Raw genomic sequence first — 21581 nt, forward strand, 5'->3', positions numbered from 1 at the left:
AGAACTTGATAGGAGATGACATAATATATCCTCAGGGGAATAACATAGCCATGAAATGTTTCAATCAGATGAATTGCACACACTGGCTCTTTATACTCTATTTTATGAAGTTCTTAGAACTGTCTGCCATCTGTAAGCATGCATCAATAGCTGCAGTGAATCTGCCATGTGAAGACAACAGTTTTTCTGTTTACAACCTTAGAAAGTCAGATGAAAACAACTAAATCTAGACATTGACACACTGTCCTGGACACATCTGTGTGTTTGTGTGTCTGTGTCAAGGTTTGTAATGGTCAAAGGATCACATCTTCAGTAAATCATCCCCTTCCTCTCCCTCTGAATGAATGAAGGTGGACCTCACCTTGCCCTCTTCAGCTGGTGTTGAGTTTCCAGCGTTGTGTTTAGCAAACACCTGGGTCTGTACAGGTTCCCATTTAGATCTGTGCACAAGTTTAATCCGTCAGTCAGAAAGCCACAGATGGGGTTGGTTTATCATCTAAACTAGCTCTGTAGCTTATTCAGTAGAATATACTAAAATTATGATATTACAATTATGAATAGAACCCTCATCAAGTCAAGTCTCCTTTATTTATATAGCACTGTATTCATTACAGTTTGTTTCGAAGCAACAATGATCATTGATGCAAACAGAATTTAATTCTGCTGTAAATCAGCTCTAGAAAGACAAAAGTGTCATTGTTCAGTTGAAATCAGTTCAATGTTGATTCAGTTCGGTTAAAAAATGTATCAATTATGGAATGAGATAAGCATTAATAAGCATTAATGCCAAAAGGCGACAGTGGAAAGGAAATCTACAGACCTAGTATAGTCTGTGAAGACACTATATTTAGTTTGAAATGAAAATTAGATTGTTTGGAAAGCAATACTTTCCTCTGTTACTCTTACCTGGATGTCAATTGTTGAGCCATGAAACAATGAAAATTTGTTTTTGTTTTTCTAAGGAAAAATGTTATCTAAGACCTTAAAACAATTACTACTGCCTCTCACAGCCTTTTTATGTATGTTATGTATTAAATACGCTATCTACTACACAAGGTCTGTAATCAATACAAAAGTATCCCTTTTCCATCAGGTTTAATCTGTCTCTCTTCATTTGACTGGCTAGTTTTCAGCTCAATTATGTTGGTTTTACAGTCTTGATGTATTTTTTTGACAACCTGTTACTTGAGGAATGTTTTCTTCAAAGTTAACCGGAAGCCAGCCATCAAAAATATGGGATAATTAACTTCCAAGACCTTATATGCTGATATCACTTCCTGAAGTCAGATGACTTGAGTTTTAGCATGGTTAGTGAAAAGATCAGATCAGATCAGGTAGTGGTTTCCATCATGGTTTGGGTGGTTTCCATCATGCTTTTCATCTGTAACCCCAGGACAATTCTGAAAAAAAAGGAGAGAAAAACCTACAGTAAGTTATAAGGAACTGAGGGCAAATCATCCATATCATCCAGCACTGATGACAATTTATTCAATATCAAGCCTTTATTCTTCTCGGTCTCTCTCCTTGCGTGTGAAGCAGAGATTGGCAACAACGTGGTGTGAAATTGGAGCTATTATCATCAAAGATGATCTGGAGGGTGGAAATTGTTTGGACGACTTGATGTTTAAAAACAATTTTTTAAAGGGTGGGAATCTCTCTCATAAGGGATCTTGTTGTTGTGAATCATAGATGGGAACGATTGGGATGGTGTCAGAGAGACATCAATGCCACATTTGGTTTAGTATATGTATCCTTTATATGACCTTTCGGTCTCATTGTTTTTACTCCACACTCTTTAACAAGGATATTACCAAATATTCAAAATTGGGAATGGATGAAAAAATTGTATCTGTTAAAAAAAGGTAAGTTCCAAACAGGAACAACAAGGGTTTTACAGCCTGGCACCGCAGGAGAACATCCACAAAGAAAACCATCTACTGAAGCATTAAAAACCCATAAACCTTATCTGATCTGAAAAGCTAATAGTATACAATCAAGAACTTTCTTAATCTCCAAAAAAACATATAGTTACTTACAATGGCACTTTAGTGCCACATAAAAATATCTGAGATTTGGAACATGAACGCCCAAGTAACAGTCGTAATATTTTGAGGAAAAAGTCAAAATTACGAGAACAAAGTTGTACTTTACAATAATTATTAGCCTATATAAAATGCACAAAATATTACGACAATCTTTTATTGCTACATTTTTAGCAATAAAATATGTAATCTCGTAATTCTAGATTTTTTCTTATGTGTAATATTACAACCTTGTCAATTTTATACTTTTTGTCTAAAAAAATATTACAACCTCAATGTCATTTTGCTATGAATTTAATCCTGTAGTCAGGTATATATATATATATATATTTTTTTACATGTTGCACTAAAACACTGTTGTAGTTACTAACCCTACTTAACAAGAAAATAAGATGGTTCTAAGGGTTCTGCAAAAAGCCATTGAAAACGTTTATTTTTAAGAGTGAACCAACAGATTTATTTTCTGGTCTCTCTCATACAAACATGCACCTGTACGTACTCATATCTTTCTGTTCTTGATGGCCTGACTGTGAACACATATACTGTTGCTCAGTAAGCTGTTAAGCACTCATGAAAGAGCTTTACAGGAACAATGAGGCACTGTTCCCTCTGTGGGATCTGCTGCCCTGCGAGCCTACAGAAAGACCTCTTTAGCCGGTCTGAACCCTCTCTGAACACACAGACCAGCCAGAGCAGACACACAAGTACAGAAAGCCTGGTCTAGAACAGAGAATAGACTGACCCAGAACAATTCAAAGAGTTTCCGGCTCTTAAACGATGAGAAAGACTGGAAGCATGAAGACTCGTATTGTTAGATTAAATCAAATCATCATTGCTTGATATTTTATAGGCAATAATGAGAGTAATGGCTGTGAAAGGTAGGAATTACTGTACTTTAAGTCGGTTTGCACATAAGAAAAGTGCTAAAGATGTGGCCATTGACACATTACAATGTCTTTAACAAACATATAATGCCCGAAATATCGCAATTGTGTGGATTCAAATTTAAATATACATGAAAATAGTACATGGATGATATTTCTGACTGTACATTATTAACTGGTTAAGCATTACATGTAATAATGCTTGAAGGGTTAGTTCACCCAAAAAATTAAAGTTATAAAAAAAATAGCCTGGCTTTTGAAGCCTAAAAGCAGATCCATCCATCAAAAGTAATCCATACGACTCCAGTGGGTTAATAAAGGCCTTCTGAAGTGAAAAATATCCATATTTATAACTTTATAACCTATAATCAGAGGCTTCCGGTAACAGCCATACGTGATTCTAGTTCCAGCGGAAGCATGACCTCTGACCTGACGTATGACGTAATGACAAATGCGGAAGCGCAGAGGATAGAGCAAAACAAAACACTGTCATGATTTAAAAGTCTAAAAATAATTTTTAAAGAGAAATGTTGGAGGAGCTTGAGTTTGTTGCCCAGCCCTGTTTGAACCACGAGAGGCGTCTACTCTCACCTAAACTTATGCTACTCCTACATCAGTTATCGGAAGCCAGACATTATAGTTTATAAAGTTATAAATAAATGGATATTTTTCTTACAAAAATGCATCACTTCACTTCAGAAGGCCTTAGATTATAAAGCTTGGAAGAGCCTGTAAATTTTTTAATATAACTCTGATTGAGTTCAGCTGAAAGAAGAAAGTCACACCTAGGATGGCTTAAGGGTGAGTGAATTATGGGATCATTTTTATTTTTGGGTGAACTATCCCTTAAAGAAAGTTAATATAAAAGTGTACACGTTTTTGTAAACAACTCAGCAGGTTAAAGCTATGCCTTATTTTATTTTTTGCTTTCATCTGCATAATCTGACGTATGTGTTGTCGTATATCCAGGTTTTTCATTAAATCTAAATAAAAAAAGAAATAGCATGTGGCACACTCCCTGCAGTTAAAGCCTCCAGTTTTTATAATATAATGTTTTGGCTTGAGTTCCAGATCTTAATGCGGTGATATTAAAAGGCAGTATTTTTAGATCTTTACCTCAGGAGACACTTTAGATTGTTGTAAAATCTTGTCTGCAGGAATCACTTGACTGGTGTGGATGAATGTTGATCACGTTCATGGCCTCAGGGTGGAGGATTGCACTTGATTACAGGACTATGAACTTGGAACAAGACAGATAAAACCATACATTATTAAGTCAAAGCAAAATGTGAATGAACATTATAGTGCAGATTGCAGAGATAAAGTGTCATATCATTAAGGTGACAAACTAAACAAAGAGAAAGATCATCGTTGCATCTAGATGTTTACCTGAATATTAGTGTGGATCTCCATGGAGAACTAACGAGGAAAGCCATCTGTTTAACACCAGCCACTAAGCTAGCAGTGATTATTACCGCTGCACAGAGGCACAACACCCCCTAGTGTTCATTTAGCGCACTGCTACACACTGAGATATGATTAAAGTTTTCATTGTCATGTCACATCAGAATTTACTAAGTGCCTCAAATCTTCTGAGACAGCAAAAGTCTATTGATTTGAGTGAAAAAGATTCCAATCAAAGTTTCTGCAGCATAAAGTAATACATTATTATTAAAATATACAATAATGAATGTAATACAATTCAATAGAAAATAGAAAAACGTATAATGTAAAAATATAATATTATAGAATTTCAACAAGAGTCTCAAGTTCCTCATATACAATTTTATCTTAAATTTTCTAATATTTGTTTTATTTCTTTACTGCCAATTTTTTGTTTTTTTTGTTTGCCTGCCCAGAAAAAAATAAGCAAAAAAGTACACACCGGGGGTGACCTAGATTGCCCTAATTCCGTGTCTTAAAATAAAAACCTGCTATTCAGAAGAAATGGTCACATGCAAGTTCTTTCCCCTTTGAACTACGCTATGTTGAAGCGAGGTCAGACATCTTTTTAAGGTTTATTTTTTGCGCTCATGTACAAAAACAATCACACTGACTCCTTTCTTTAGCAGATTGTGGAAAAGCAGATTTACTCGCAGGGCCATGGTGATTTTATTGAGTGTAATTATGTATTTTAGGAGCTCACTCTCAGGGAGAACATTCCAGTGTTGGTCCGAGAGTGCCAGCCAGCCATAATGTCTTTGTTTGCCCCTTAAGAGCAATCTGGGAGAAACATAACAAATCTCATTTGATATACATCCAACTGTTTGCATCCAAAAATGTTCCTGGAAAATAGAACAAACAGCATACTTTACTGTTTTCCATCACTAATGATGAACTGAAAACAGTTTACCGCTTGCATTTTTCTATTCATTTAATTTTGGTTCAAAAGTCCACAGTGAAAATGTGTGATTCAAAATCCATGGAAATAAAAAGTTAAATATTGTATAAAAAAAAAAAATAAAAAAAAATGTAATACTCCTCACTATTTATGTATCATTAATGTCATTTGATCATGTAAACTCATTGTACAGACAAGTCAAATGTTCTTGCTTCAGTTGAAGCACAAGATGCTCTTTGGATCATTCTCAAATCATGCTGAAGAAAATGATCATCAGCTTTTACACAAACTTGTGGTGTTCACGCAGCTTGAACGTTGCTGCCATTAAAGCAAAAAAGAAACCAAACAAATAAACATTTGAAAAGTATTTAATTTGTCTATTTCAATTTTCACTCAACCTGTTATTCTGCTAAAATAATAAATGTAAAAAAAAAAATAAAAAAAAAAAGCATTTTTACTAGTGGACATTAGAACGCCAACTGTCAGCAGACTCCACAAAATTGTTGAAATGATTAAGGAATCACTTTTAAAAGGGTGATGCCATACAGAGAGACTGTTATACAGGTTTGACCTTTCATAGCCACACAATTTTAAACGGTGCGAATAACACATACACAGACTCACCTCACAAACACACTATGAGCTCTTGTTCAGTCAGGTGAAATGGTCTGGAAAATGTGAATTCTCTTCTGTCTTCTAACCTTACGGGTTTCCAAACGCCTTTACTCTGTGAGCCTTTTCTATGGGGTGGGGGTTCTGTTCCCTGAAAATGACAGAACTCGTAATGATGTTAACAAACAGGCTAATCAAGAGAAAGCCCCCGCTAGCCCATCAACAAAAGCCCCTCTAGTTAGCCAACTAGCCGCAATAACTCTAAGTGCTATTTGTGTGTGACTAGGAGACAGAGTAGTCTTGTTATTTAAACCCCAGTGGGAAAAGTGAGTGAATTTGGCCGTCTGGGATCCCTCAGGCTCAACCGGACTCTCTTTGCAGGGTCAGGATAGTCCCAGCTGGGTGAGAGAGCCCTACCTGCTAGGGGAATGCTCTTTTATATTAACCCCCTGCTGTTACTGAAACCCCGCTGGAGTTTAGAGTGATGTTGTGCTGATACTAAAAGACACAGCCCTGGTCCCTCGGTGCAGACTTGTCACACAGGATCACCACTGTCCCCGTCTGCCTGGAAAAACGCTTCTGAAAGTCCTCCACAGGAGATGCTCTCTCTTGTCTGGAAAGATTAAATTCAAATGTCATTAGTGATAAGTAATGCTTTTTCATGTCATTGAACTGCTTGATATCAGATCGTCTCTCAGTGTGTTCTCGTTTACTTGCTATGTGTGTCAGTGTCTCTGCTTTGGTATAAAGTGATAATTTTCCTATTTTTAAACCCTGCTAACCAGGCCCACACAGAAACTGAGCATACACACTGCTTCAGATTTCTGTAAAATTCAGTGTTTGTTTATTATAAACAGTATTTTGGCTCAATTTAATATGCATTCAGCCCTTAACTCAATTTAACATATTTTACCATGTTTAACTCCCCAAAACAGTGTAGAAAATGAGAAAAGGTCTACACATGCCTGCTCATTGAAGATCAGTCAGTGTAAGAAATCATTTTTATATATGAATATGATTGATTTTATTAGCATTGGTGGCCAACAGTGTGACTTTTTAAACGGCTGATAGAAAGCAGGGTGGCTGATGTGCTGAAATTTGGCAATTCTCAGTTTCTATAAAAGAGAAAATTAAAATATTACATCCCTAATCAGAGTACCTCATTCTGTCCCGTTCCCTGTTCATGTATTTTTTGGCAAGCTGTTAGAGGATTTGAGGAAAAGGGGGTTGGTTTAGAAGCTGGCTGTGTGGTGCTCCTGCAGATGACTGAGTTCTGATAGGCTGAAGAGTCGAATCACATGGAGTTTAGCACGGCTCCTTACATGGGCTGCCCGGGGGTGAGAGCAACAGCATGGAGCAGCATATGCACTGCTGAGCGCACAAACACACACACACACACACTCGCGCCGAGAGAGTTCACAGACAGTCACTGGGCAGCTAACATGCTCTCATTCATGGGAGGTATAGAGCAGTGAATTTTGGAGATTAAAGCGTGTGAGAGTGTTTCCACTGATGAGTTGCACTGAAACAAGAGAGATGTCGGAGAGATGCAATATTTTAAGGACCATCACGGCAGCTTTGTGCTGTTTCTATCAGAAGAGCTCCGTTATTGGAGCCAAGGTGAGTGAAAGCTTCCTAAAACTACATCTGTATAAATTTGCATGTCAATTTATGCATTTTTTAGTGTCATCTTATCCATGTGTAGGCTAATATTTATTATTTTACTCTTTATATTTTGACAACTTTATATTTTACTGTTAATATACATAATATATGTTACAATTTATGTAAACAAAATATAAAGGATTTAAATATAAAGTGTGAAATATTGTAAATATATAGATGTACAGTAGCATTACAGAAAGAACGATTCAAAAAGTAGAGAAATTTAGTTTAATTAAAAAATAAGATGGCGAGAGGTGCCGTAAAAAGCAGGTCTGTGTGTAGTTTTATTGTGGCAGTCTCTGGTCTGGGCTCTTTAGTATATGGCTTTTTTCATTATAGTAAGTGAAGGTGTCAGACACACATGCTCACTCATGAGTGTGTGTGTGTGTGTTTCTTCCCATTCACTTGTAATTGTTTAGTTGCACACCCTCCTCCTTGTCTTCAAAACCATTTAACCCGTATTGATTGAAATCTTTTATCTCTGTGGCGGCTTGCAAATGGATCGTAAGTGTGAACGCGTGTGGTTTTGTTCACTCATCTAATGTGTCATGTGATAAGGACAGAGAGCTGCTCAGGTCGGGTTGAGGGAATTTATGGGGCGATATAAAATCGGTGGCCCTGCGTGTGGCTGTTACAGGTACATATGGAACCGATGTAGAAATGAAACAGAGCAGTCTGCAGGTCATACGACTATTCAAAAAGTTTGGATTATCAATGGCAAGAATGTTCAAAGAGTTACATTACACCGAGACTACAGGGGGTTTTGGCCAACATGATGAAATGCATTACATTTTCTGAGTTTATTAAGTGGATTGAAATATTTCTGTCAGTCTCACACAGATGTGGCTAATCAGTTCTCCCTGGCTGCTCTCCGATGGCACATTAACTATTTATGGATCTATGGTCCATCAAAACGTACAATAAAGCAGTGCCTATCAGGAGAATCTGGAACAAACTAAAATGTCTGGATTTTTTTTTCTCATTTCAAAACTTATTCTATTTCTACACCGACTCCAAACAGATAAACACAAATCAAGAATGTCAAGGAGCTTATTCAATAGTCTTGCATTTAATAGCAGTATTCCTGTTGCTGAACCAGTAGAGCATGGCACTAGCAACACCAAGGTTGTGGGTTCGAATCCCAGGGAATGCATGAACCAAAAGATGTGTAGTTTGAATTCAGTGCAAGTTGCGTTGGATAAACGTGTCAGCCAAATGCATAAATGTAATTTGCGTGAAGACTGATGCCAGATTCCTGGGATGTTTATCGAAACGGTCTATATTTTCGAATTCTAAGGCTGAATTGGCCAGAAATAGCAGCATGTTTGTTATTTCTCAGCTCTGGCCAGCCAACTCAGCGGACCCTTGTCTCAGGGTTTGAACGTCTGTTGAAAACATTCGGGTCTGGTCCACATTTTTTGGGCTTGTTTCTAAAAATAGTGCTAGGTTGTCATGGAGACTTCCGGTCTTTTCGGTGGTGTTGGGGGTCAGTGGGAGTTAGAGGGACAGAGAGGGCAGTGTTGGTGCCTCTTGTATGGATTCTTTCTTTCGAGAGGAAATTTCTCACAGAACCTCCTTGATCATAGAAGGCTTCATCTGGCAGCGAATGATTTCTAAGTAAATGTGGGGGCTTTATTTTGGTCAGTGTGAGGGGCAGCTGTGGGAAGGAGGGTGGTGTGTACTGTACAGTACAGCTGTGAATCTCTTCCACCCTGTAGAGGGTTGAAACCTAAACCGTGACAAGTCTGCCTTAAATAAACAGGCTTACTTGTTTAGTAGAGGCGTAGATTAACACCTGACATGGACTCTAATGAATGTTGAATTAATCGTTCTTTTTAATGATTATGTGGTAGAACCACCTTCATAAGTCTAAGGCCCTGTCCCTAATGGAACCCAAGGCTGACTTCTACTTCCCCGTCAAAGGAGCGCCCTTCTGTAACCTAAAATGACAAATGGGACACCCAATGGTCTTTTGTCTTTAACGGACACGCACAAGCTGTGGCCAATGTAAGTCCACAAGACCACAAGTGCACATAAAGTGTGCCATTTGGGACAGGGCCTAACTTTGTTTTGAACTAAAACTTTATAGCTTGATTTTTGAGCATTCATCAAGCACTTTAAAAGGCAGTCGTTTGTTCATCTTCGCTTTATTTTTCGTGAAGCATTATTGTGCTGCGATTCTGCTACGATAGATCCACTCTTGCATTGCGTGTGTAACGGAGGCCAGCTAGTGAGAGTTGTGCAGGCTGATGACTGCTAGGGAATGCGGTGTTTACTGTTTAGTGTCCTTGTCAGTGCACCCGCCCAGCGTGCCATGATCATAGTTTGAGTCCGACTGCAGGGTGGTTAGGATTGGAGGTCGAGCTTTAGAGGCGGAGCAATGAAGAAGTTTGTTTGCGTTGATTTCAAATATCAACGATGTTCAGCAATGACTTTGAGAAATAACATACTGCACCTTTCATTAAAAATATTGTTATAACGGCAGTATTTAACTAACGTTAAATGAGGCACATACTTTTGAGAATGCATTTGAGTGATGACTAAAACGAATCAGTGAATCATTTTTGGAACACCCAGACAAATTAACTGAAATTTTTCTCCAACACTTCCCACACATTAGACATGCAACAGCGGTTCCCCCACACACTGACAGGGTAACACAGCAGAAGCATCATGGCTGTGGCAGAAATAGAAGCTCAGCAGAGCAATGGGACAGCGGGAAGTCTCTCTGACTGACAGGCTGCTGGAGAGGTGCTGACACAGCCTGGCACAGTCACATCAGTCAACACCAAAAGTTTCACCTCCTGTCAGTGCTAAACAAAAGAATATGTTTTAGAATCAGGGATTAAATCATCATTCCGCTAAGTTCTTAACGTGTTTAGTCACCGTTGGAGTGACCAAACGGCGGTTTCTTAAAAAAATAAAAATAAAATTTTAATTCACCATCAAGCCTGGACTGCATAAAAAAGGGGGAAAAAACAATGATGATTTTATCCATTTAAAAATGGGTATTACATATCAGACCAGAGCAAAATCTAATGCGAGTAGTCAACTGTGGAGGACACTTACCCTCCTGAAACACCACTGGCACATGTGTTTGAAGCAGAAAATGAAAGATATTTTTGAGTCAGAGCAAGCTCTTACATTTTGATGAAAAATTACATCAAAAAAAATGTATTGCAATAATGTGTACCGAATCATTCACGAGCAGAGCAAAACCATGACCAATAACTTTTAATTTAAAGATCTTTTTTTCTCACTTTGTCTCCTCTAATTCTACCTTCCTCGAGCATTCCATAGGACTTCAAGGCATTTTCCAAGTTCAAGGCTTTCTTTTCTAACAGGATGGCTTTCAGCAATTTTGAGTCCCCAGGACAAGCGGGTCCCCTACTTTTCCATCTTTTCCCCTTTTTGCTGTACAACAAATTGAGCACGCTCGAGGAAACATTAAAAAGAGGCCATGTTCAAAGTGATCCAGCACAGCTGCCCCAGGCCCTTATCTCCCCCTCTGCCCTCCTTACAAAGCCAGGGCTGGGCCACGCTGATTGGGACAAAACTGGAATGGAATGAAGGGGCTGGGGATCACAGATTGAAATGGAGAGAATGTGATTAAAAGAGAAAGAGACCAAGAAGGGGGAGGGGGGTCTAGCTTATTATCAATTGCCTATAGTCAATATATTAAAGCATTGGCATATTTGACCTCACAATACTATCCAAAAATTATAATTAATGACAATATATACACACACAAAAAATAAATATATAAAAAATAGTAATATTGTTTAGCCAAGTCCAATGCTGATTCCCATTCCTATTATGAGGACTGTATACATCAAGACATTGAAACTGCACTAACAAAATGTTTATTTTAAATAACTTCAAAAGGACAATAAATCTTTCATGAGCATCTGTCACATCCCCAGTTCTTCCAACTGAAATGTGTGCTGCCCTGCCCAGGAACACATGAACATGGCAGACACCCCAGGGACCATCTAAATGGACAATGTGATGGGGGGTGAGATAAGAGAGGAAGAGGTCCTGTGTTTAGAGTCCCAGGAGACTGATGGGACACTCTGATGGCCCTTTTTGTTTACTCTGGCTCAGGAAGGGTGTGACCCAACACCAAAGCCCAGACCAGGTCGATTGTCCTGCACATAAGAGGCCACTAATGACCCCCTGAAACCCTTGGGAGTCTCAACCTACAGGGTTGAGACAGAGGGTCTCCATCCTTCAAGCCCCCACAGGAATCAGCAGGAAATAACAAGATTTCGACATTTTATGTTAAGTTGTGTGATGCTTATCCATATAGCGTCGCCATCACAATGAGAGGATGGTTGCCAATGCATTGCTTTGTGGTGCCAAGGTCTTCATATTAGCAGATCGCTATGTGGTTGCTAGGATGTTCTGGGTGGTTACTACTGTAGTCTCCATGATATTCTAGTATCTATAAGGAAGATACCCGTTTTCTTAAAGGGATTGTACACCCAGACATTTAAATTCTGTCATAATTTACTGACCCTCAAGTTGTTCTAAACCTGCATGAAGTTCTTTTTTTTCTTTTGAACATAAAGGAATATATTTTGAAGATAGTAAACAAACAGTTGCTGGTCCCCACTGACTACCCTAAAATAGAAAAATATACTATGGAAGTCAATGGGGACCAGTTTGGTTAACAATCTTCAAAATATTATATATTAGTTTGGAACAACTTGAGGGTGAGTATTTTTGGGTGAACTATCCCTTTAAGGTCCCGTAAGTCTAATTTTTTCCCTCTTTTAATGTCCACCTATTTTTTGTCAGATCGCTTAGAAAATAATTAGTCCTTTTCAACAAGCCACAACATTAAATGTATTATGTCTGTTCACATCTCAAATAATTAGTCATGAGAATGACTATCTGCCCTTGGATTACTTGTCCTGCTGGTTTCCATCACAACAAGTCAGTAATGAACACATGCACATGATCTCCATCTTTAGCCGTGCACTTCGCCATAATCTGCACAATTTCCAAATCAAACATGGATTTTTAACCGTTCACTCACTAAGCTGCTGAACGGCCACTTGTGTAGCAAACTAAAGAGGATTAGACGTTCGAGAATTAACAGGGGAATGTCATCTCATCCATAATAATTATCCAGAAGTGGCTTTCCAGATCAAATTCAGCCTTTGAGCTCATCATCTTAGACCGGCAAAGCCATGAGCACAGTCTGTTCTGACATGTGCCAATATGATCTAATGTGCGCTTGGTTACTAAGTTATGCTTATGATGTCTTACGAACTACTACAGACCATTTTTAATACTGCAAAGTGTCTCTCGTATATGTCATTATGTTGCCCATTCTGCTGTCGATATCTAACCTGTGCTCTGCACTTACCCAATGAGACCTTTGAACCCTCATTCAATACATCTAAATGTTCCATTATGATTCACTTTCAAAAAGTATGCCACTATTTAAAAAAGAACCTTAGCAATCAGCCCCATGTGTGGAGATAAAAATGACAATATATAAATGGCTACAACTAAAAGCAGAGGTGATTGATCTGATGTACAAATATATCTGCACTGGGATTATTCGTCATGGTGCTATCGAGCTGCTCGAGCAATTGAGCTTTGGCTATTTTTAAACATTTATAGCCTCAACGCACCTCTAAATGGATCCACGATGTCGTAGCGCTGAATGAATGCGACGGCCGTGCCAGATCAACACCACCTCAGCTGGCATGCAATCACAAAGCAGTCATAAAACCAAAAACATGAACATCAACTCCAACAAATATTAGCATTCAGCACAACCAGAATAAAATCTCATGCTCATAAGTTTTTAGTAAAAGTTTGATTTCAGTTGTTTGTTTTAGTCACTGTATTGTGTAATACAGTTGAAAGACACTGAGTACAAACAAGTGCTTTGGATGATTTTCCCAGTCAGGGTTAAACTATGTATCGTCTGGTCACTGTAATTTGTGGCTTGTGGGGGTGTTGGCTTGGATCGCTGTTGTCTAAATGAAGTGGGTGTAACGCTCGTCCCTCACTACAATACCAGAGGCATCAGAGTGTATTTCAGTCCTCGCTGTGGCCTGGGTTTGTCAGTCTCTAAACATAGTAAGGATCTTTGAAGCTTCTCCATATAAAGGGAAAAACTGTCCATTGCGTGGCATGACTTGAATATATTCGGTTTAATAAGCAAAGAGTTGCTAAAATGTACTTTTATAGTTTGCTTTCAAAAAAATGCACCAGTCTTTAATTCAGCAGTTTGGTTACATCCTTTCAAATCATAACATCTGAGCGTCTAAAAAGTGTCCTTCAGTCCTCTGAAAACGATTGAATGTTCAGTGACGAGTTGGTATACAGTATCTCTTCCAGCAATCTTTTGTTGACTATCATCCATAAATACATCAAAACATTAGTGGATTTGTTTAGATAACTCAAAGATTAACATCAAACCAAAAGGCTATTCTAAACCTTACATATAAAATATTAAGTAAAAAAATTTTTTTTAGAACGATCATACTATCATATGATTTATATTTACATTAATATATTTTGTCGTCTCCCAAAATAGACAGAGATCTCCACATTTCCAGGCCTGTGTGCAGTGGTTTGTGGTGGACCACAGTGACAGATTGTGGTCAGTTAGATCCTAATAACTGCCTGACAGACAGACCACTGCTTGGGCTATGGGTCATTGGACAGACCGAGAGAGAAACTGACAGCATCTTCTCAACATCACAGAAAACTGCTGTAGATTGTCTGCTGCTGTCAGGCCTGATAAAACGTGAACGTTTTTACATGATGAAAATGACATTTTCACATACTACACATTTTTTTTTGTACTGTATATGGTAATGCACACAATAATGTTGCTGATGATGATAAACATGATAAACATCTTAGATGTAAAATAATATTATAAACACGGGCCAATAATGCAAAAGTCCTCTGTAGTAGGCTCTAGTTTCCTTTTGACGGCACAAATGTGATGACATCACTTGTTATGAGCATTGATGTCACTGCGTACACCACAGGGATCCCTGATATACTCCGATATCTTGGCAGATTTAAGAAAACCCAAATGAGTCATTCATCAAGCCATAAAAAGCCATGCAAAGCTACAGTGACAAATTAAAATAGGACTTAATAAAATACACAACAACATCATCTGGCTCTGGGTCCATGTTTGAGTGATGCAGTCGATTTAATTAAATCTGTCAAACAGTGTCATATCAATTGAAGTTTCCACCACTGAGCACGCACACACAGACAGATACTCATCAATTTTAATTACCTTTGCCCTTACATTGGTTTTATTTGACATATTACGCCATAGACCACAACTACCAAATTGAAACGTGGAGTCCTGCTGGGACTTTTCCCCCTTACGCACAGATTTATCTCGGGGTTATGCAGCAGTGCTGTGCTTGAGTACCCACTGCGTACAACTACCAGCTACAGCACAAAGGTACCACTTTAGGTCTCTGAGGTTGGGTACCACACATAGCTGCCATTCCAAGCACTTAAACAAAAAGGAAACACAATAATACGCTTGAAATCCCCTGTTGAAATATGTTACAGCCTCTCGTCTATAGGCTGTACACAAGCGCAGAATGCAATCCACCCATTCACATTCAATAAAGGAGTTAACCATTATAGTATTTTACCATGTTTAAAAAGTGTTTGGCACACCACAAAATCATCTTCGAAACACAGTCTCTTTATATGCAATTATTTGGTCAAATAATAGCCTTAAGATGACTGCTTATGGTTGACAAACAAAGTACACTTTCTTGTTTACATTTTTGCTTTTGAAAGAAGTCTCTTATGCTCACCAAGTCTGCATTTATTTAATAAAAAATGACAAAGTAAACAAAGTATTATTGTGCAATATTATTGCAATTTAAAAATAACTGTTTTATATGTTAATATTTTAAAATGTAATTTATTAATGTAATTGCAAAGCATAATTCTTTCAGTCTTCACTGTCACATGATCCTTCGGAAATCTAATATTCGAATATGCTTTTATAAAAAGACAAATTATAAAATTATTTAATAATTTATTTACAGAGTGCCTTTGGGTTTCAGGAAATTTGCTTTTTGCATTGTGCCTTGATATTTTTTGTGAAACATTTTTTCAGGATTTTTTGATGAAGGAAAGTTTAAAAGAACAGCATTTATTTGAAATGGATTTTTTTCTGAAGTCTTAACTGTCACTTCTGATCAAAACACTCTTGCCTCTGGGTACTTTGGATATGACATCATGACTTGTCTTGCTTGCTCAATGGATATTTCCAGATAATTTCCAAATGCTTCACTGCCCTTAACCCTATAAAACTGCTACTACTCTATACGACCTGTGCTGTTAAAGCACTACGTATCTTGCAAGCAAATTATCTATACCATTTAAAAATAATTTGTTAACATTAATGCATTAGGTTTCATAAACTAACAATGGATGTTCTTCAGCTTTTATTAATATAGTAATATAGGTTATATAATATCATTTATAAATATACTAATATTCATTCATTGTTAATGTCCATTCATAATGCATTAGATGTGCAGTACACTAATATACCATTCCAAACACAGCCAGAGTAATTTGGCCACAGGAGAGCATTAATACAACTCATACTTTATTGATAAACAACAGTGGCATGTGATGTTTGTTAAGACACGACGGAGTATTAAAATTGCATAATCGGTCTATGTTGTCAGTGCTTAGCTAGGAATCAATGTTGAAACACATGAGAGTATAAAGTGATATTTGTGGCAATTGTTTTAAAATTATATTACAGTCAGGTCACATGACTGAGTTATGTTATCGAGACAGTGAAAGTAAGAATGAATCGACCTTGACTGGAAAGATAATGAACTATGCTTTACCAAGTAAGTAGATTTATGGCATTAGTGCAAACTATTAGTTCTAATCAAAGCTCATGTTTCACATAAAATTACTAATCAGTCTGTTTGTTAACCTAAACTCTAAAGTAATTACTTTTAAGCAGCTTTGTGAAAAAAACAATTCTCAAATTCCTAAATTGTGAAATCCACAGCTTTCCAACAAACGTTTATTTCCATGATGATTCAGAGCAGTGGGGGTGTGTGCAGGTAAAGGTACGGTTTGCCCTGCGGATTCTGGAGGCGGAGACAGACAGGAAGAGGGAGGGGCTTGGGCGTCACAGTAAACAGATCAGCTCAGGAAGCAACGGATCCATCAGCCAATCAGATACTCAGAGTCACATAGCAAAAAGTAGGGAGGAGGATAAAAAAAAAAAAAAAGAGTGGAGACAAATAAAAGACTACACCATCAGAGAGACAAGCATACCATCTACCGTAGGACCACCATGGCTCTGACATACTCTTCTGTTCCCATCTATGTGCAGTTTTCAAGGGACAAGTACATCATGGATGGACCACCGGAGAAGCTTCGAAGAGAACTAGAGGAAGAACTGAAACTAAGCAGTGAGGAACCACGGAGCCATGCCTGGTATCATGGAGCCATCCCTAGACAGGTACAGCTTTAAGAGGAGGAGGGGTGGGTGATCATTATCAGATATCTTTGTATTATTAGGCACTCTGTGGTGAGTAGCTGTTTCTGTGATTTAAAATATATATGTGTACAGTTACAATGTCTCTGAAATATTGTTTGGAAGTTGAATCTGGCAGACAGCAGTGATCTTTCTGCTGTCAACAGCATAGCTGAAGTCATGCCTGTATCTGGCACTCAAACATTCACTTTCTTTGTATAAAAAGATAATGAAATGAAGACATGTGGCCATGTTTGCTCCAGCTAGAGCCTATAAAGACTTGATTAAGGTAATAAATACACCAAGGAAATGACTTGCATTAGATGTTCTTAATGCTAACTTGTTAAATTTACAAAAAGTACTGTGGAAGTACCACGGTACTGTGATGCAACATCTGGTATCATGATTCTTGGATATAAATCATGGTACTGAATGTTTACCTTATGCATGTACTGTACCTTGGTTTTTGCATGGTATTTCAAAGAATACTAGTATTAGCAGAATTGATGTCCAAAAACATGGTGTTATCAAATTACAATATTTAAGTCATGGTAATGCTACAGTACTTTTTTGCCACTTTTAATTATTGTACTTATTATAAAGCTCTTGCTAAGGTCAAAAATGATGAAACATGCAGATACAGAATTACCTGATAGGTATGTTGTGCAAAATAATAACCTATAAATAGTGTCTGACCTTCTAAAATGTTTATTTAACCTTTACGTGCAATTTTACTTGCTTGGCTTCAGCTTTCTAGATATGTGAAATTGCATATTGATGATTAGATGGTGGAAGTATAAAAAAAACACTTTTAAACAGATATATTTAAGGGATACAAATATACACTCAAAATGTATGCTTCTAACTTGTGAAATGCTTTGACAAATCTGGAGCAGAGAGCAGTAGTCATCAGTAGTACAGCTGGTTGATCAATACTGGTTTTAAACTGGTTTAGAGGTGCCAAACAACACAGAACAGAACAGGAAAAGCCACATTCACACCCAGACTTGGATCAAGGAAAACAAAAGATTTCTTTGAAACAAAACACAAAATCTGCAGTCTGGACTGTATGCTAGAGTGTAGTCAGCTCCACAAGATCTTAGATCAGCTTGACAAACAGCAAAACTACCAATTCCTCTAATGAAAGTACATTGCACAGTGCTTAAAGGGATAGTCCAACCAAAAATGAAAATGTTGTCATCATTTAGTCACACTCAAGTTTTCTCAACCCTGTACGAGTTTCTTTCTTCTGTTGAACACAAAAATATATATTTTAAAGGATGTTGGTAATCAAACAGTTGTCGGTACCCATTGACTTCCATAGTAGGGAAAAAACTCAATGGGTGCCGCCAGCTGTCTGATTAAAAACATCGTCTTTTGTGTTCAACAGAAGAAATAAACTCATACCGGTTTGGAACAATTGATTTTTTTAAGGTGATCTATCCTTTTAAACACTATATTTTGGACAGTTCGTTAACACTAAGCTATATTCAAAAACAGCCATCAACAGTTTCTCATTGCGACAGACATCCCAGTGCTGACAGCTACAGATCCGCTCGTATGAAAACCATGTACCCTGGCTCCTCTTTCCCATGCTCCTTTGCAGGATATGTCCCTGAAACTGACAACCCATCCATCAACAATTGTTGCAGAGCAGTGTGTTAATATAGTGATGAATCATGACTGCTATTTGACCTGAGGTGTATTTATTTAACGGCGTCATATGATCAGAACTACCAGCGTCCAGCTACTGCTGCTTACACCACAAATATACCAGTCACAATGGGACATTCTCATTCATCAGGGCTCAACATACCTTATAAATGACCTTAGAATACAATTTATCGGATTCACACGTAGAAAAAAATTATATGTAAATAATATATATGGATATTTAGGAAAAAGAGGCCACTTAAAGAGACACTTTGAAATATATAAATGGATTAGACGGTCTAAATATTCATAAATATAACTACATGCATCACAAAAGGTTCCCCTAAAATATGATGCATGTTTGTGATAATTGATCGTTAATTAATTCTCTACACTTACTGTACATTACCCATCACTGTTAACAGGAATCAGCAGTGAGTCTGTAGACATGTATTCATTTGTTCTTTTGAGTGGTCCTCGGATCACTACACACCCTGCGATCAAGCATTTCCCTCTGACAGCATGTGGGCTGCAGTGTCTTTCAGCGGGACGAGTCGGACCTGTTCGGCTGAAGTTAAACAAACAAACTACAGACAAGGGAAAAGGAAAGACGCGCCAATGTTGTGAAATGGCCTGTGGTTGATTTCAAAATGTAAATTCCCGGCAGTGTTCTATCACTGTGGGGGGAAAACATGATGAATGGTAAAAGATGAAGACTTATTAATTATAGATGACAATGTAGGCAGCAACCTGTGAAACTACCACAATCAAACTTGAACAAACAAAATGCACAGACATAACTATCTGAGCATTTCAGTTCAGTGAATTATAAACTTTTTAGCTGCTGTTTTATACCATTAGACAGGTCTGAGAAAAGCTGTTTAGCACAACCATGAACAGTGAACACACTCAGCGATTCTAATCAGACTTAATGACTCTTTTCCTGGTGCCACTGCTGATCCATTGCTCCAAACACACATGCTAACATTGATTTATTAGTGTTTGATCTCCTCATGAAGACATTCTGGGAAGTAATATGAAACAATGACATATAAACTTACATAAATCTAATCTAATCTAATATAAACTAATAAACTAAAGGCATAAGGATATATTATAATGAATAAGGATGCGCACACAGACACACACAGACACACAGACACACACACACACACACACACACACACAAAAAGAGAAGTCGTCACTGTTTGGTCTTAAATAAGCATATGCTTAAAGGCCATTGCACACTGAGTCCGAAATTCGCATCCGAAATTTTCGCACGTAAAAAAATAAATACAACCTCGCATTATGTCAATCACACCACTGCCTCCGAAACTTTCGTCCGTCATAAAAAAAAAATCAAAACGGGTTCGATTTTCTGCGTTTTTTGCATCCGTAACAAGCAGTTTGAATGGTGTTTGAATGGTGCTTGGACAATTCAGAGCCACCAAATCACGAATACGAAAAAACGCATACGAAAATTTCGGACTGCAAGTGTGCAATGACCTTAAGAGTCTATAATTATTGCTGTGATTATTGTTTCTAGCATGTTACATGTTTGGCAACAGTTATTCTAACCCTAATTGAATGAGTGTGTAGCTTTTCGTTTCTTAAACAACCATGTATAAAGACACATCATGACCATATTCCAGCATCACAATGTCAAGATGCATCAGCTCAATTGTGAAAAAGTGGTTGGGAGGGAGCTCAGCATGAAGAATCATTTTCACACATGAATTGGCACCTCTGAGTTCAGACCTTCAATTCTTTAAAAAGTCTTTGGGATGTGCAGGAGGAGACTTTACAGAGTGCTGGACTCTTGCATTGTCAATACAAGATCTTGAACAAAAAATGATGCACCTCTTGATGGAAATAAATGTTGTGGTGTTATTTACATCACATCGATTTTTGAGATCTTGTCAATTAGGGTTAGAAGAACTGTTGCCAAACATATAACATGCTAGAAACATAATAATCACAGCAATAACAATCCAATGATAGACTCTTAAGCATTTGCCGATTTTAAATCCAAACAGCGACTTTTTTTTATGGCCGGGAATTATTCTACACTGATTTTGAGTGATTTACATACTGATTAATTAATATTCCAAATGGCTTTCTAACGTTCAGTTTGGAGAGGTAGTCCATCATTGTCTAAACTGCTTGAATGCACCAGTGAACCATATCTAGGTCATGCCATGTATCACTGTCATAAAATTAGTTCTGTAATGTTTACTGAGGATGTATACATAATCTGATTAGACAGAATATCATAAGCACAAAGCTACATACGAATTTATGAGGTGGGGTTGTTGGTGCGGTGTTCCTGGATCTCCGCAAGGCTTTTGACACTGTTAATTATTCCATTTTGCTGGCAAAATTATGCAGTTATAACTTTTCCTCGGATGCGCTTAAATGGATTGAGTCTTACCTCACTGACCGTCTCCAACTTGTTAGAGTCCAGTCTTTTAAATCAGCCGCTCTTAGTCTGTCCACCGGTCTTCCTCAAGGATCTATTTTAGGGCCTCTATTGTTCTCACTTTATATAAATGACCTTCCGTCCGTCTGTTCTGATGTCTCTATGCAGATGTATGCTGATGACACTGTAGTCTATGTTCATGGTAAGAATATCTCTCAAGTGGGTGAGAAGCTCACTAAATCCATGGATAACATTACAGCTTGGTTGAAACAATCCTGCCTGCAGCTGAATACATCAAAAACAGTAGCAATGTTTTTCACAAAGTCCCACAAAAACTTTAGTGTTGAGCCAGATATTATGGTTTCTGGGGAAAGGCTGCAGATCGTGTCAGAATACAAATATCTGGGGGTTTTGATTGATTCAAAATTGTCGTTTACATCGC

At 37.7% G+C, this 21581-nt stretch overlaps 1 protein-coding gene and 1 long non-coding RNA gene across 4 annotated transcripts in view; one reads left to right on the forward strand and one right to left on the reverse strand.

Moving 5' to 3' along the window:
• Positions 1-21581, forward strand: part of bcar3 (BCAR3 adaptor protein, NSP family member) — a 47766-nt gene that overhangs the window by 17437 nt on the left and 8748 nt on the right. For 2 of the 3 annotated variants that reach the window (XM_079638756.1, XM_079638757.1), the window contains exon 4: positions 16924-17052. In XM_079638756.1, coding sequence (XP_079494882.1) covers positions 16924-17052 — 129 coding nt within the window. Of the gene's footprint in view, positions 1-7093; positions 7500-16923; positions 17053-21581 lie in introns of those variants that run through there. The other variant, XM_079638758.1, reaches the window with a different exon arrangement.
• Positions 571-4409, reverse strand: LOC307012288. The gene is made up of 3 exons (XR_013800595.1): positions 4316-4409; positions 4043-4166; positions 571-1400 (listed from the first exon to the last, which is right to left on the reverse strand). It is a non-coding gene; the product is annotated as an uncharacterized lncRNA (long non-coding RNA).

The sequence above is a fragment of the Phoxinus phoxinus genome, assembly GCF_949152265.1.
Source record: "Phoxinus phoxinus genome assembly, chromosome: 15".
In the NCBI taxonomy this organism is placed as follows: Eukaryota; Metazoa; Chordata; class Actinopteri; order Cypriniformes; family Leuciscidae; genus Phoxinus; species Phoxinus phoxinus.